Consider the following 16,534-nt stretch of genomic DNA (forward strand, 5'->3'; position numbering starts at 1 on the left):
AAAAAAAAAAATAAAAATCTATTTGAATATGGAAAAAAATTGGCATTTAGAATGTGAACTCAATCATCATCAAAGGGAATTCCTTTGTAGTACTGATTTTATGACTTTGTTAAGTGCATTTATTATGAGAAGCATAAAAGAGATTTAATTCCATTATTAGCAGCATGATAGAACTGTACTTTGAAGGAAATGTACCTTTGTGGAGAGAAAAAATTATAGACTGATGGATATCTGAATATGACTGTAGTAAAAGGCCTGCTTTCCTTCTGGTATGTCCCTGTTGTTGAGGCCTGCTGTAGAATTCATATAATCTGTCATCAAGCCTAGACTAAAGGCAGTATAGATGTCTCCTTTGCTCCACAGCACTATGAATCAGATCACACTGACCAGCTACACAGAGTCCTTCCCTTGGCTAGCATCCATTCTGTGCAAAATTTGTACAACACTCTCCTGTTCACAGTTTGTTCCCACATTTCTTTCTGAAGAAGAAGTCTTCCTCTATCATCTTCTGTCCAGACTGACCACAGTCAAGTTGACAATGGAATCACCCATGAAAATTAAAAATGGGATTGTGAGTCCCACCATAAAGATATCTGCTGCTCGAGTGGTCTCTGAATGGAAGCTGGAGCTGTTTCTATTCTGTTACTGCTGTCACTAGCAACAGAAGTCTGTAAAGCACTGTTAAAAGTCATCTCCCTTAAGGCAATCCTTTTCTGATAATACTTTTTGGGTGGAGGTTTAATAGACACCCCCACAACTTAAAACTCTCCTGTGACATTTCTCCCATCTGCTAGATACAGGAACACAGAGGCTTCCGATTTTGACAAATCAAGTTCCTGCAAAAATCACCCTCCCAGTTTGTCAATTTTATGGAGTCACCTCTTTTCTGTTTCCCTCCATTTTCCTTCCTGTCTTTATTATACCTGAATATGATCAGCCCTCGTAGTTCATCCATACTGTCCTTTCCATTTCTCCCCCAGTACCAGGGGCTCAGACTCACAGGACACCAGCTCCATCTTCAACAGTCACCTTTACCCCTTCTTCCAGACTGCACTTCATGTTCAGAAGTCCACCACCAACACACTTCAGTACCATCCTTTAAACTCTCCTCTGATACCAAAACTGAAGGTTCTTCTTATTTCACTGCCCATCATGTTCATTAATGTCTTGTTCCCTCTTTAGTTGCTGTCTTCCATGCTCTCTAATTTTTTTTTTGTTTATTTGTTTAAAAAAAAAATCTAACTGTGTTTATTTGGCACCCAGCACAACAGAGCTGGGTGGCAAGAGCTCCTACTGTGGTGGACTCATACCATGGTAATAGCAACAAAAAACAGCAATCCATAACAAAATGTTTACATCTAAGTCAGCTAAATAAGCCATGTAAATCAGAAATCACCACGAATTATTGAAGCCTCTTCCTACCTAACTTTTTCTCCTCTGAAGAAGAAATGCTGTCAGAGTCTTGCGATCTTCTTTAAAACCAGGTGACTAAATACCAAGATTTTTTTTCCACAACAACAGTATAACTGAGTTATTTCCCCCTCTCTCAGATATGCATTGGGCCACGTTTGTGCAATATCAGATGTTGCACTTCTGTGTAAACATATACAATGCACTTCTCTTTTATTCTTCATGTTCCTCTCTAAAGTTCTCCTTTGGAGGTGATGCCAAGAAAAACTGAAGAAGTTTGGCATCAATACTTATCTCATTGTACCCCTTACTGCTTGGTTTCATCATGGGACTGTGAATTGCTTGGTGCAAAGATGGACTTTTTTCTATTTGCACAGCACTTTCGTAGCAGAGTTTGATGCAGACAGGATTTTCTATGCACTGAAATACAGAGTGTTCTCATCTCAGTGGTGAGCAATGGCAATCTGATGTTGTTACAACTGCCTTAAAAGGCTTCTTCAGTAGTTCCAGTTTTCCCCCTCTGAAAAAAATACTTTCAAAATAGTCTGTTGCAGTGAGTGTGCCATATGTGAGAGGCCTGGTTTCCTTCAGGGCTATATGCCTTTCAGAAACATTCATTTTTACAAAACCAGTGCAGTGCAGTCAGTCTTGGAAAAGCCTTTGGAAAAGGCATTAATCTATCTGTGAAATGATCAACTTCCAAGGCATATGGTGAAAATATATCTAATTTCCTTTAGAGCCTAACTTCTTTCAAATGTCTAATGCCTCATCAAGAAGTCCCACCTTTCCTAATTGCCTCATTTGAAAGAATAAAATTTCCATGCAAAAAAGTGGTTGGGACCCAATGTAATTCATCCCAGGGGCCTCAGAGAGCTGGCTGATGTCATCACAAAACCTTTCTCAATTATTTTTCAGCAGTTTTGGGAATCTGGAGAGGTCCCTGTTGACTAGCTGGCAAATGTTGTTCCAATTTTCATGAAGGGCAAGAAAGAAGACCCTGGTAATTACAAGCCTATTGGTCTGACTTCATTACCTGGTAAAATTACGGAGAAAATTATTCAGGGATTTATTGAAAAATATCTGAAGGACAATGCAGTCATAGGTCACAGACAACACAGACTCATGAGAAGAAGGTCCTGCTCAACAAACTTCCTTTTATGACAAGGTCACCCATGCAGTTGACCAAGGGAAGCCAGCTGATGCAATGTTTTTGGATTTCAGTAAAGCTTTCAATACTGTTTCTCATGGTATCCTTCTGGACAAAAGGTCTAGCATACAGCTAGACAAATACATAATATGATGAGTGAACAACTGGCTGACAGATTAGGCTCAAAGAGTTATAGGTAATGGGACTACATCAGGCTGGCAGCTAATCACTAGTGGGATTCCCCAGGGCTCCATTTCAGGGCCAATTCTCTTCAATGTTTTCTTAAATGGTTTGTATGCAGGACTTGAAGATAGACTAAGTAAATCTGCAGATGACACTGAATTGGAAGGAGCTGTTGATTGTTACAAGAGTGGAGAGGCCTTGCAGAGAGCTCTTGACAAATTAAAGGCCTGGGCAATCACCAGCTACATGAAGTTTAACAAGATTCTGCTGGATTCTGCACCTCAGAAGATGCAACCCTGACTGTATATACAGACTGGGAGACAAGAGGCTGGAAAGCAGCCCTGCAGAAACGGATCTGGGAGTTTTGGCCAATAACACGCTTAACATATGTCAGTGGTGTGCCGCCTGGCAGCCAGGAGGGCCAAGGGTACCCCAGGGTGTATCAGGCACAGCAAGGTTAGTCAGTTGAAGGAAGGGATTGTGCCACTCTGGTCTGTACCGGTGTGGTCTCACCTCAAATAATGTGTGCAGTTTTGGGCACCACAACATAAGGAGAACATAATACTATCACAGGGTGTCTAAAGGAGGGCTACAAAGATGGTGAAAGGTGTAGAGGGCAAAACGTATGAGGAGCTGCTGAAATTGAATGGATTGTTCAGCCCAGAGGAATGGAGACCAAGGGGAGGCCTTATGGCAGCCTGCAGCTTCCTCACGGGGGGAGTGGAAAAGCAGGCACTAGGCTCTGTTCTCAAGTGACAGAGATGGCATGGAGCTGTGACAGGGGAGGGTCAGGCTGGGTGTTATGAAAATATTCTTCACTGAGAAAGAACAGGACCTTCTTCTGACCACTTCACTGGAACAGGCTCCCCAGGGAAGTGGTCACAGCACTGAGCTTAACAGAGTTCAAGAAGCATTTGTACAACACTTTCAGACACATGGTTTGATTTTTATTGGGTGGTCCTATTTGGAGCAGGAGTTAGACTCGATGATCTTTGTAAGTCTCTTCCAACTCAGGATATTCTATGATACTATGAATGTGAGGACAAGCACAAGTTGCTATGGAGTTGGACAGGATACAAAACTAAAGCATGCCAGCTGTTCTATGATTGCTGCTCCAAGACTGCTGTTATGCTGCCCAAAGCAGCTTACTGCACTTTTAGTGAGGATAAACTAACTTACCTGGCATTAAAAGCACACACAGGATCAGTTACTGCAATGAAACAGACACAGCTGTGGACGTTTCCCCCATCAAAAAGTCATGTCTGATACTAAATGCAAAATCAGGTCCTAGTAAAGCAATAGCAACTACAAAATTGCCTCAGCATCAGAATGGTTGTTTTTCACTCAAGGAACACACAGCATCTGTAGCTTAACTAGCTTTGCAACAACTTGAGTATGTGAGCACCTAAGTACCACATTTCAGATGAGGCACATCTGAATCCACATAGTGGGACAGACAGCTTCCTTTTTCAAAAGAAATATAAGTGACATGACATGAAATATAGGAACATGGCAGTGCTGGTAATAGGATCCACGTCTTCCCAAATTCTGACCAAAAAACCATTGTTTCGCCTCACCTATCTTTGCAGACTAATAGTAAAAATTCTTCCAACTTCTGAGAAGGTTATAAATTGCTTAACCTGTATAAAAGAAGGCAGAAGCAGACCCAGAGAAATAGGAGCTTGTGTTTGATGCAAGTCTTAACACTGAGCACAGCTTTTCCATGACAGCATAGTCTGTGTAGTTTTAATTCTCATATTGGTATTTTCCTTCCAAATATTTTTGAAGTTTAAAATTCTCCTTTTGTACCTGTGATCAAGACTGGTTTTTTAAACAGATTTTCTCAGTAGGTAAGACTTATTTAAAACTCTTTATTTCCTTAGTATAAAATTCATTATGTCATTGCAAAAAAATACTCACGGTACCCAAGCTGAGAAATAATAAAGCTGTACTCTTCAACATTATGGATGCTTGCCAGATCCCCATCCTCCTTTCTGCATGATGTTAAGGCATCTTTCCATATTTTGGGGTCCCTGTGAATTCTGTAACAGTGACCAGCATATGATATCCATTGATCAGGACATCTAATAGGCACATTAGTCTCTGAAAAGAAAAATAACCGTGAAGAATTTCAGGATGCTATTCTTAACTAAAGACTGAAAATTACATAAGGAAAATTTTAACAAACAAATAAATTATATATTTTCTTCACAAAGAACAGCAGAGTTGAAATATATATAAAGGAATCATAATATACAAGTATGATCAAAAGTTAAAACTTCCAGATTTTTTTTTAAGAACACTACAGTTGAAAACAAGTGCTTGAAACTTGTGAAAAGACAGATTTAGACTGACCACAAAAACACACTTTTCACTTTTATAAGCATACATGTATACCAAAATGTAAAATTTACAGAGCTGTGCTCTATCACTTTCCTGCACTCACATCAGCACAACTCTTCATTCTCCATGTCTCCATGTTGCATAGGTACCTGATAAGAACCTGGGCTTACAAAACGTGTATATGAAGCTTTTGTTGTTGGTGTTGTGTTGGTTGGTTGTTTTTGTGTCTGTGTGTATGTGGTTTTTCTTTTTTTTTTCCTTTTGCCAGCAGACTTTAAGCATTTTATGCTTAATCTAGCCACATTTTCTAGATTAGCGAAGAAAAAACAAAAAAACAAATTGATTCTACAGGATTGTGCACAAACCCAGATAAGAACACCACTTTAGGAGTCTTTTTTAAAAGCTCCATTGAGAAAATTACAGTGTCAAAGTAAATGATCTATGCTTAAAAAATTGCTTTTAGGAGTTCAGCAGAACAAAGCAGAATACTGCCAACAACCACACTGCTGTTCAGCAAACAATTCAGCCTGAGGAGAAGTGCCATCCAAATTAATAATAAACAGAATACCACTGTTACAGAAACAAATTATGACTCTTGAAGCATTTTTATAATCTGCAGACGGGTTTAGCAAACACCAATATATAGAGTAGAACAAGGACAGCAGGTTTGCAGAAATTCTGTTGGCAAAATAAACTTATATGTGTTGGGGAAGGAGAAGCATTGAGTTTCTGTAGGACAGGGGAGTATATTCCATGGAAATATTTAAGTAGGCATCCAAGTCACGATCAGTCATGCCCAGTTTGCAAGTATGTACCCTGTTGCAGATGGAATATGTTGACAATTAGTAGGTACTCATTGTCAGAACCCAATTTCTAGCATAGCTATAAACTAGTTGGCTGCCAGCATCTTATCAGAAGTTCAAGTAAAATTGAACTTTGTCACCCCAGGGCTCAGTGCATGATCAGTGCCCTGTCACTCCTGCCACAGAAATGAAGAACTGGAATAGAGACTAGGGAAACTGTGGAAAGACAAACTGATTGCACATGGTGTTTTTCAGAGAAATGAGACAGAGGTGACAAATACTGTTGGAGAGGTTTGTCCAATGCTTTAAACAGCTGCCTGATTTGTCTTATGTCTGCTGCCAACTCTGAGCATATGCATTTTACAGTGCTTTGCTATAACAGTCAGAGAGCAGCTCTGAAAAAAAAAAGTCTAGGTTTATATGCTCCTTCAACACACTCTGTGCACCCTTCTGCAGTAAACAGAATAGAACAGATATAAGCAGTTCAGACAGGGCTACAAAAGAGAATCACAAAGGTCTTTATTCCCCAGTAAATCTGTAAGGGTTTCTCTGCCAGACTGAAGGAGGCTGCAGGACTATTACTGTAAACACTAAAGCAGCCATGACAGGCTAGGAGACTCTTTTGGTTGTAAATCCAAAAACACCAGGGAATTTGTTGCAGACAGAAAAACAGGAATAGTAGATGACGGTCCAGTTACTATGGTGGTCTTATTGGGTTTCTTTTGGTTTTATTGCATGACATAGCTGGGCATTTCTCAGTAAGAGAAAGCCTTCAGTTCTTCATTTCCATTAGTCAGCAATGAACTCTGTGCTTCCCTCTTCTTTTAAAGACAACGCACAATAATACAAGGCCATATGGTATATTTTTCGTCTTAAAGGAAACAGGTACTAAACCTTGAACTTCAACTGACTTAAGCAAAAGACACAAGGCAAATTAAAACAAATAAGATGTAACAAAGGGAATCGTGCTAATATATAAAAAATGTTGTCCCAGATGACAAGCTGATGAATACTGTGGTATACTGTAGAATAGCATACAGAAATGAAACAGAGGTTGATTTTTTCCCTCAAAAAGAGAGCAAATAATTTTGTAACCTATAATCTTGGCTTCCTGAAGGCTGAAGATCTCCCAGTGATTGACTTGTGTGTTTAAAGGGTGAAAGCACTAGCTGAAGTTTTAATTAAGGCATTAAAATTTCTCTCTCATATATCCATTCTCTGCAGAAGAGAGAGCTCAAAGAGCAGTCACAACAGTAACACTAAGAGCATTTAATTCTCTCATGGATATTTGATTTTATGAAATATTTGGGAACTTAATACTTTAAGATCATTGCACATTGCCCGATTGGGATAAAATCTATTTTGTCAGTCGCTTGGTGGATGTACACACTTGACCAGCCTTTCTTTAGAAAATGAAGTTAAAAAATAGGAAAGTTATGCAAATGAAATTAATAGGTTTTTAGTGATCCACTTTGCTGTACTACAGGGCAAATGTTTTGAAGCCCTACAATTCTACATGACTTTATATATATAATGATGTGGCCCCCTGCTGGAAAAAAACTTTTTCTGTGGGGGGGGGGAAAAAAAAACAAAAACAAAAACAAAAAAACAAAAACAACAACAACAAAAAAACAACAACAACAAAAAAAAACAGCCATTGACTTAGTGCAAAAAGTGTTACAAAAATAAAGATTCTAGAAATATTTTTCTCTACTTTCTTATGAATACAAGCATAATTATATTGAGTTTTTAAAGTGTTTTTTTATTCCACAGTATTTACACTGATTTGTTGGGCTTAATTGTAGCGTTAAAATATCAATGGATTGCCTTTACATTTTATGCTTACACTGCTAAGTGCATGCATGAATTTGTGATTAATTTATATTTTGACTCAGGAACCCTAGTCAGGAAAACATCGTGTGCCATGAGTTTTCCTTTACATCATTAGGAGTTGAGGGCACTTAACACCTTGCATGATTGCACACATTCTTTTTATGACTTCCTCCCACGGGACATTTGGGAATATAGTTTCTGATGTGAACCACCACCAATCTCTGTTTAATCTGTCACCTCACCATGTTTACTCAGTAATTTTCTGAATAACTGAATAACTTTTGTCTCAATGGTGTTCTTCCTCCAAAGTATTGATGCACTTGGGGTGGGGGAGGGAAGGGATGTGTTAAAGCCTAATGCATAAAATGGAAATGGCCATTAGCCCTGAATTAACACTTAATTTAGACTGAATTTAAAACAAAATAAAATAGCAGCCAGAACTGAATCAGTAGTTTATTTATATGCATCAGTGTTTAAAGACGGATGTATGAATCTGAAAAGCTGAGCAGTAGCTAATTAAACAAACTAAGACAGCCCAAATTAATTAAGCTATCTGGTCATCAGATGTATACAAATACTAACAAAAGTTTGCGATTTAATTCAGGAAAGCATTAAAATATGCACTAAAGTCTTTCCCAACTCAGGCAATAAATATGCTTGATTTCAATACTGAAGTATTATTTAATTAATATTAAGTAATTTCAATATTTATTTAACAATACACTAGCTCATTCTTGTGTTCTTTTCTCTTTGCAATAAAGCAAAACAAGTTTGCCAGGAGGCTGTTCTAAATGGTTTTGACTGGGCTGGTTATATATTGGCTATGGCAGGAGAAAACATTTTAAAATGTTTTCAAGCTGAATATTTTGGAAATTCAGCAATTGACATCTGGTTTGCCAATAACGTATATTAATAAATGGAGTGGAAATATGGTAGTAGTTTGTCTGCTTCTAAAACCTATGCAAAATAATGTCAATGGATTTAGGAGACACCTGTATGTTCTAGAAAAATAAATAAACCTGGAAGTAAGGGATAAAAGAAGGAAAGAGTGAAGAAACAAAGGAAGAAGCTACAAGATAAATTATAGAAATAGGGAATCAGGTCTAAATAAAGCTATGAGAACGTCTCGCTGGTTTGTTTCTCCCGTGTACTTTAAGCAAATTCCAGAATTACATTTCTTCTGAAAAAGTTTCTTTATATATATAATTTGAATAATTTTATAATCAGGTGAAATAGTTTTTATATATATATATATATATATATAATTTTATATGTATGTATATTTTAAATATTTTAAATGTGTTTATAAATATCAAAAGAGTTTTTAAAAATTCCACTACCAACTTGCACTGTGAAAATTATTCTGTTTCATAAGTAGAACAAATGTCAAGAAGAAATAGATTTGTTTCAATGAGAATATGAGGCTTTAGATAATCACGCTTTAAAAAAAAATAAATAATAATTTACCTTTTTATTCTATCTACTGTCCTGGTTTCAGTTAGAACAGAGTTAATTTTCTTCCTAGTAGCTGGTAAAATGCTATGTTTTGGCTTAGGATGAGAAGAGTGCTGATAACACCCCGATGTTTTAATTGTTACAGAGCAGTGCTTATACCAAGCCAAGGACATCTCAGCTTCTTGCTCTGTCCTGCCAACAGGCAGGCTGGGGGTGCAGTAAGAGCTGGGAGGGGACAGACCCAGGACAGGTGACCCAAACTAGCCAAAGGGGTATTCCATACCATCTGACATCATGCTAAACAATATATAGGGGTGGTTAGCCGGGGGATTGGGGCCGGACTGCTCGGGATTAGGCTGGGCATCGGTCAGCGGGTGGTGAGCAATTGCATTGTGCATCACTTGTTTGTACACATTATTAGTAGTAGTACTATTATCATCATTGTATTATTATTATTATTATTATTATTATTATTTTCCTGTCTTATTAAACTGTCTTTATCTCAACTCACAGGCTTCACTTTCCATTTCTCTCCCCCGTCCCAGAGAGGGAGGGGGGAGGGTGAGCAAATGGCTGTGTGGTGTTTAGCTGCTGTCCGGGTTAAACCACGACACTACAAATTCTAATGGTTCTTTTTGTTTTTGGAAAGAGAACTCAACCACTTCTGCATCTTACTGAAAAAAAAGATGCCTACACAGGAATAAGGGAGGCCAAAATAAAGGGGAAGTACACACTGTTCACTTTTGCAGGGAATCTCAGCCAAGCCACTTTCTGCATAGACATGACCTTTGGTCAGTTTTACCATCTGTAATAACAAATACCTATTAGTATTATAGATTAAAAAAAAAAAACACTGGTCATTAATTATTTGTTAGGGGATTATTACCAAACCCACCTGTAGGAACAATGAAAGATTCTAAAGTAGCATTTCCTCGCTTACAAATGTAGCCAAGTTTCTGATTGCATTCCCGATTCTCCCACTTAGCACCTTTGCCAGGATTTAATGCTGCACAGATTTTTCCAGGTTCTGGAGAAGGATGCCCTTCAATAAAAAACAAACAAACAAACAAAAACAACAACAAAAAAGATAGAAATTAAAAAATATATATTTCACAACAATAACCAAGTATAAGCACCTCGTGGTTACACTTCCAATTGCTCACATATTCTAATTTGTTCCATGTTTTAATTAATTACAAGATATGTTAATATATTGGCAATTGCAATTCTCAACAGTCCCTTTGCCTAAATGGTGTAGCTCATTTCTCTTAGCAGATATTCTTCTCATAGCAACCACAAGCTGAGATATTTATCCAGTTCACAATTTTAACAACCTCTTCAAACGCTCAAAGCCTCAATGTAAGGTATTACAGTGCGCATATTTCATTTGTTTTTTTCCCTTTCTCAGCTCTGGAGTATATTATTTAGGTGAAAACCTGTTCAGTAAGCTAGTGAAATTCTGCATTTAGTATAAAAGACATAAAAATAGTAAGTTGTTATGCTGCTAGTGTGAACTTCTTGTCCACTTGTCTAAACAACACAACAACAGCAAGTTATTTGGCTCTCTTCAGTTGAAGATTAGAATTAGCACTAACATCTAACATCTAGAAGGCAATCAGAAATTGTAGCATACAGCACATTTCTGCAACAAACTAGATGAACTTTGCAAGATCTGGTCTATGATTAAACTAAACATGGATTTTCTTTCATATCTCAACAAGTCATTACACTGCATAACAAGGAAGTGTCAGAATGGCTCAACAATAAACACAGCAAAACAATAATTTTTAGTGTGCAAGATTCACTGAAATTTGTCTTGGGTCATTATGATTTCATTACCTTAAATTACAGTCCTTTCCATGGGAGGAAAAATATTTTTATCTCAAGAACAAAAAATTTAATTGGTTTAATGCATGAAAAAAGCTCAGCTGTTGGCAGTTATCTTTCCCAAATGCCTAACCAGCATAACTTTAGTTTAAATGTTTGTAACTTAGTTCCTTTATTGCATTGTTTGCTTTTTGTTGTTGTTTTTTCCTGTTATCTCTTAAGGGCTAGTGAGACAGAAGAATGTGAAGCTTCCACAAATTCTTTTAAAATGTACTAGTGAGAGAACAGTCAACTCTTGAACATCCAGAAAAATGGAGATGAGACAAACATAAGCTAACCAAAGCAAAATGTAAAGGATACATTACAAACGTAAAATTTGTTAAATGGACATAAGAGTATTACCTTTGAATGAAATTAAGAAACTTAAAGGGTTAAAGACAAATGGAGCCCATTTTGGTTACGCCAAAACTCATATAATTCTTTACAGGATAGGTGAGAGTTGACAGCAGTTTTAACAACCATGAACAGCTTCCCTTGCTGATTTGGCTCTATCTCACAGTCAGGTTTCCTCTGCTCTTCGTTACATGCAGATTCTCACCTGTGCTCTTAGAAGACAGACCTATAAATACCCTCACAGCAACTTGCAGGTCAGCCCATCTGTTTTCCTCATGTGTTCTCTCTGTTGGAGAGCTATTTATACAGTGGTTCAATTCATGTCAAAGCTTACAAAGAGGTTTTCTCTACCTAAAATGTAGTTTGGGCTTACCTACACAAGGAAGCTACTGGGTGATAAGATGGAGTGTACATTTACACCATTACTGCAGATTAAATACATGGGGCATGCTCAGTGAAGATGAAGAACATTCCCACTGTGTAACTTCAAACCTCAACTTTATATTAGCTTCCAAAGACTTCCTGAATACACAGGGCGAGGAAACAGGGGTCTTACTGAAAGTCACCTTAACACAGACACTCCAAATAGTAAACCGGAAAATCACCTCTTCTCTGCTGAGGCATAGGAGGCTAGCTTCTTAACACCAGCACCAGAGCTCAATACAGTGCTGTCTCCAGGTGTGGAGCAGCCGTTTTTGCTTCAAAGCAGGCTAGCCTAATATGTTCACTTCTATACATGCTACCATGGGTCGGTTAATCCAAGATGAAATTAAAAATTGAATCATTAAGCAAATAACCAAAACAAACTGGAAAAGAAAGGAAACAAAAAAATGACCAGTTTAAGCACACAAATGAAAAGACCTAGAGCATCAGATTTACTCTGTGTTTACATAGAGATGAAGCAAAGTAAGATATACAGATGACTTAAAACTTTCCTCTGAATTTGGAGGCTACATTTTTCATCCTAAATAATAAATTAAACCCATCATCTATCCATAGCATGAGGGCTGTCATTAACAACATTTATAGCCACAGTCAGAATCTTTCAATATCAAAACAAGATGAATAGCAGCAGGACAACAGATCACAAGAGAAGAAATCTGTTACACAAAAACCTTTTTTTTTTAAATATTATTATTATTTTAAACCTATTAGCAACACATTTAATCTTACCTGGAACCCAATTTAAATATCGAAAAGGAGCACCACCAACCCACTGCCATCCACCGTTGAAATTCAAACTGTTAAGACCAAACCAGAGAGCCGAACTCAGCCTGCTGGTCAAACCTAGGTAACAGAGACAAAGACAGACACTAGCAGTGCATGGCAAGAGAAACACTTGTTTAGAACTTGAAAGCTAAACTTCTTTGGTTCTCCTTTTTCATGGTACAAGTTTTTTAAACTTTTAACAATATACTTTTGAGGTGGCTATGCTAAACTTGCACAACATGTAGTCTTACATGGCCATACAAAAAGATTAATTTCAGCTTTACAGTTTTCACAATTCTAGGTGTGGGGAATTGTGTTGGAATGGAAAACAAAATGACATATGTGCTCTTTGTAAGCTGATTATCATAAATATGAAGAAAGGTGCATAATTATAAAAGATAAGATTGGAAGTTACATAAAAGATCCAAAAAAAAAAAAAAACAACAAAAAAAAAAAAAAAAAAACAAACAAAAACCTCCTAAAATCAGTTTTCCAAAAAACAAATATGAATTGTTTCCTGCTGTGTATTTTCCAACAGTTTCAAATATACAAAATATTGTAAACTAATATTGTAATTGTACTGTTCATATTTTATCACACTATATTTAAACATGATCATTCCAAAAATCATCTTTTTAACAGCACACCTTGTGCATTTGCAGACTCATCTGATTTCACTTCTTTAGCCAACTGTAAGTCAGGTTTCCAAATGCTGTTCCAACCTTCTGCTCCACATCTGAAAACCACTTATTATGCTCATGTATGGTCCTACTGAATTCTCTGGTATTATTTATAGTAATTATTAATCAATTGTCTCTCTCTGCTTTATGTATAAGTCTTGGATGCCTAGCTGGATGACTGCTGATTATTTTTGAATTAATTTATTTCTGCATAGCTTACAGAAAATCATTGCACAACATATATTATTAATTTCTGCTGTTACTGGTGGCATCATGCCAGTAAGCAATTTTGCTCCATGTATTTTAGTTGTCTTTGACACTGTGGTTATGAGCTGGACTTGAAGCATGGCCAGGTTAAAAGCAGGGGTAGTTAAACACTGGAAAGGACTGCCATGTCATACCAGAGCCTGATCTGGCAACAACACGGTAATGTATTCCAGTACTACTTCTGTACAAACAAGTGGAGGTTAAGAGAAGTAAAAAATGAGCACGACAGGAAATCCTGGTCCTGCCAGAATAGTTGCAGAATGAAAAATGGATTTCCACATACATTTGGCAGCAATATATAATAGTCTGCAGTTCAAACATGCCTCCTAGTAATTTACTCCTAAATTCCAATGCTCACTTGAGCATTAATTTTAACAATAAATTTACAATAAATTTATCGTAGTAAATAAGACTCAGGTTTTGACGAAATACTTAAACTGAAAACAGAAGCTTACACAGAAAAGGCTATGCATCACGTTAAAAATGCTTTTACTGAGTAGCCAGTCATCCTCTGAATTTACAAAGCACAACATGTATGTTACATCATAGCAAAGTTTATCTCCCAATTGATTTGACATATTCAAAGTATTTTCTAATCTGTTTAATAAATGTAATATAGTGGACTGCTTCACGTGTGTGCACAGGCTCAGAAGGTAGTGAAGACAAGACTGCCTCTTTATAGAATGTAAATGCATTCAAGCTGGAATTCAGGAGTGAATTTTCTCAGGAGAGAAGTTTGAGAATGACTTGGGGAAATAATGAAAGAGACTGAAATTAAAACAAGCTATTTATAAGTCCTTTGTATATAGCTTTTTTTACATTCTTTTCATATTTCAGCACATAGTGATGATATGAGAGCTTTAATGAAATAGGCCAAAATGCTTACTAGTACACACAGCAAGTGTAGCTTAAAAAAGATGCACTCTTGGTATCTGCCTTTTTGCTTTGAAAACTACTTTGAATTTTCATGCATTCCAAAATTCTTTCTTTATTGCTTGCATTACATATTTGTTGTTATTTTTCATGTTTCTGTAAGTTTCTGGCAATGTTGATTCAGGATAAAATAATCATTAACTTTCCAATTTTCCAGGTGAATTATTCAAGACAACAATTTAAATCTACTAATTAAAAGAACTGAACAAAATACTGACTTTCGAGATGGAACATGCTATATAAGTGCCACTGTTACAATAATTCACTTTTTTAAAAAACTGCTGGATGATATTACTTTACCTGTCAGGTATGTTTGTTCATGCAACTCTGTGATGCTTAATAACTCTGCCTTCTGTTGTTGACAGCTTTTTCTTGCCTGGTGCCATGTCAGCGCTGCATCAAAATTTGTCTGATACTGGACATTCGTTAGAGGATCGGTATTCCACAATGAATCGATATTATTAACTGCAAGGAGAAAAAGAAATGCTGAAACTGATCACGAAGACTAAGCCAGATAAAATATGGAATGAATTGCCCAGCAAAAATACACAAACCTGCACTGCAGTACAGAACTGGTTTAAAAGGAGTCCCAATGTTCTCTAATATATCAGGCCTGAGCTAAACCATGACAATAGTGTCAGACAATTAAACACATTATGAAACAATCCCACTATTTTCTCTGGTATAACAAAGCTGCTGTTTAAAACAGAAGATGAATGGTTAAAGTCATTCCAAAAGAACAGATTTTTAACTATGGAGAAAAATGCTAAAACCTGACGGACTCTAAGGTGTACATGAAGCTGCCCACTGTTCTGAGCTAAGAAATCCCTGTTTATTTTACAAATGTTGGGTGCTATATAAAGTGGCTGTGGATTTTCTAACTGAGATAGAGATAATCAGACCCAAACATCAGACACAAAATTTAAATTATCAGCATCAATCTCACACTTTTCTGCAATTCCTCACTTGTCTTATGCATGTATGTGATATACTTCCATGTATTCTTCTCTGTCCCATGACTTGACTAAATCTTGTTGAAAATCTGCAGTTGGCACATCTTGGCAATGTCAAACCAGTGAAAATGTCACCTATCAGGGCCCGACATTAGAAGTAACCACACTCCTCAAACTGCTACAGCCTTTCCTAGATCATGTCAGGTGAATCTCCACAACACAAGATACAACAGCATGATCTTGCTCTGCTAGAAACAGGATCTACTGTAGGTCCCAACACTGAACTAAAATATCACTCCATAAGTTGCAAGACAAAAGCCGAATATAGTAGAGGTCACTGAAGGTCTGCTGACAATGGGAAAGGGACTGAAATTCCTGCAGCCTCTATCAGCTCCTTAAGTTGCAAGCTGTGAAAATTTAAGAGAAAGGGGTCTTTTCCTTTTCCGAATTCAGAGATCTCAGAAAACGTAAGAGTGTAAATAAGAGGAAAACAGTACAATAAACAAAACTCAAGACAAAGGATGGTACATGTTAAATGTCAGCAGGTCAGTAACCAGTTCCACTTTTTCCTGTATTAAATCTGATAGACAATATGAAGTGCTTCTTTTCAAATTACCCTTACACAACAAAATAAATACACAGAATACTGTAATACAGACACTAAATATGGGAACTTTCATCCAACTGTCATTACCCACAAACTAACTTCTATCCAAAGTACTTCGTGACTACCAGAAGCCAAAATTACTTCGCTACACTGAGTTCTACAAAAGCTTTAATTCCTGAGCACAAGCACATGCCTGGGATAAAATAGAGACTGTAATATTAAAAGTCTATAATTAAGTAAAGAAATTTGTCTCTGACAAAAGGGTTTTTCTAGACCATTACTACAGAAGAAAAGAAAAACAAGTCTCAGGCATTCATCCTCCCTCCCTTGTTCTCTTAATTTATAGATGACTTGCACTTGGTGCTGCTCTATAGAACTTTGGTCTTTCATCAAAATAAAGTTCATTTCTGAACATTAAAAAAAAAAAAAAAAAAAAAGAGAGAGAGAGATATTTCTACTTTCTAGTTTTATGAGGACAAATACCTTCACAG

The 16,534-nt window shown here is 36.9% G+C and overlaps 1 protein-coding gene across 1 annotated transcript in view; it reads right to left on the reverse strand.

Annotated features, from left to right (window-relative positions):
* The window catches only part of LOC311431470 (macrophage mannose receptor 1-like), a 61,998-nt gene that overhangs the window by 35,839 nt on the left and 9,625 nt on the right, over positions 1–16,534 (reverse strand). The window contains exons 4-7 of the mRNA XM_084508970.1: positions 14,784–14,948; positions 12,568–12,681; positions 10,070–10,216; positions 4,661–4,843 (exon numbers count right to left, since the gene is read on the reverse strand). Coding sequence (XP_084365096.1) covers positions 4,661–4,843; positions 10,070–10,216; positions 12,568–12,681; positions 14,784–14,948 — 609 coding nt within the window. The remainder of the gene's footprint in view (positions 1–4,660; positions 4,844–10,069; positions 10,217–12,567; positions 12,682–14,783; positions 14,949–16,534) is intronic.

The sequence above is a fragment of the Aythya ferina genome (assembly GCF_964211825.1).
Source record: "Aythya ferina genome assembly, chromosome: 2".
In the NCBI taxonomy this organism is placed as follows: Eukaryota; Metazoa; Chordata; class Aves; order Anseriformes; family Anatidae; genus Aythya; species Aythya ferina.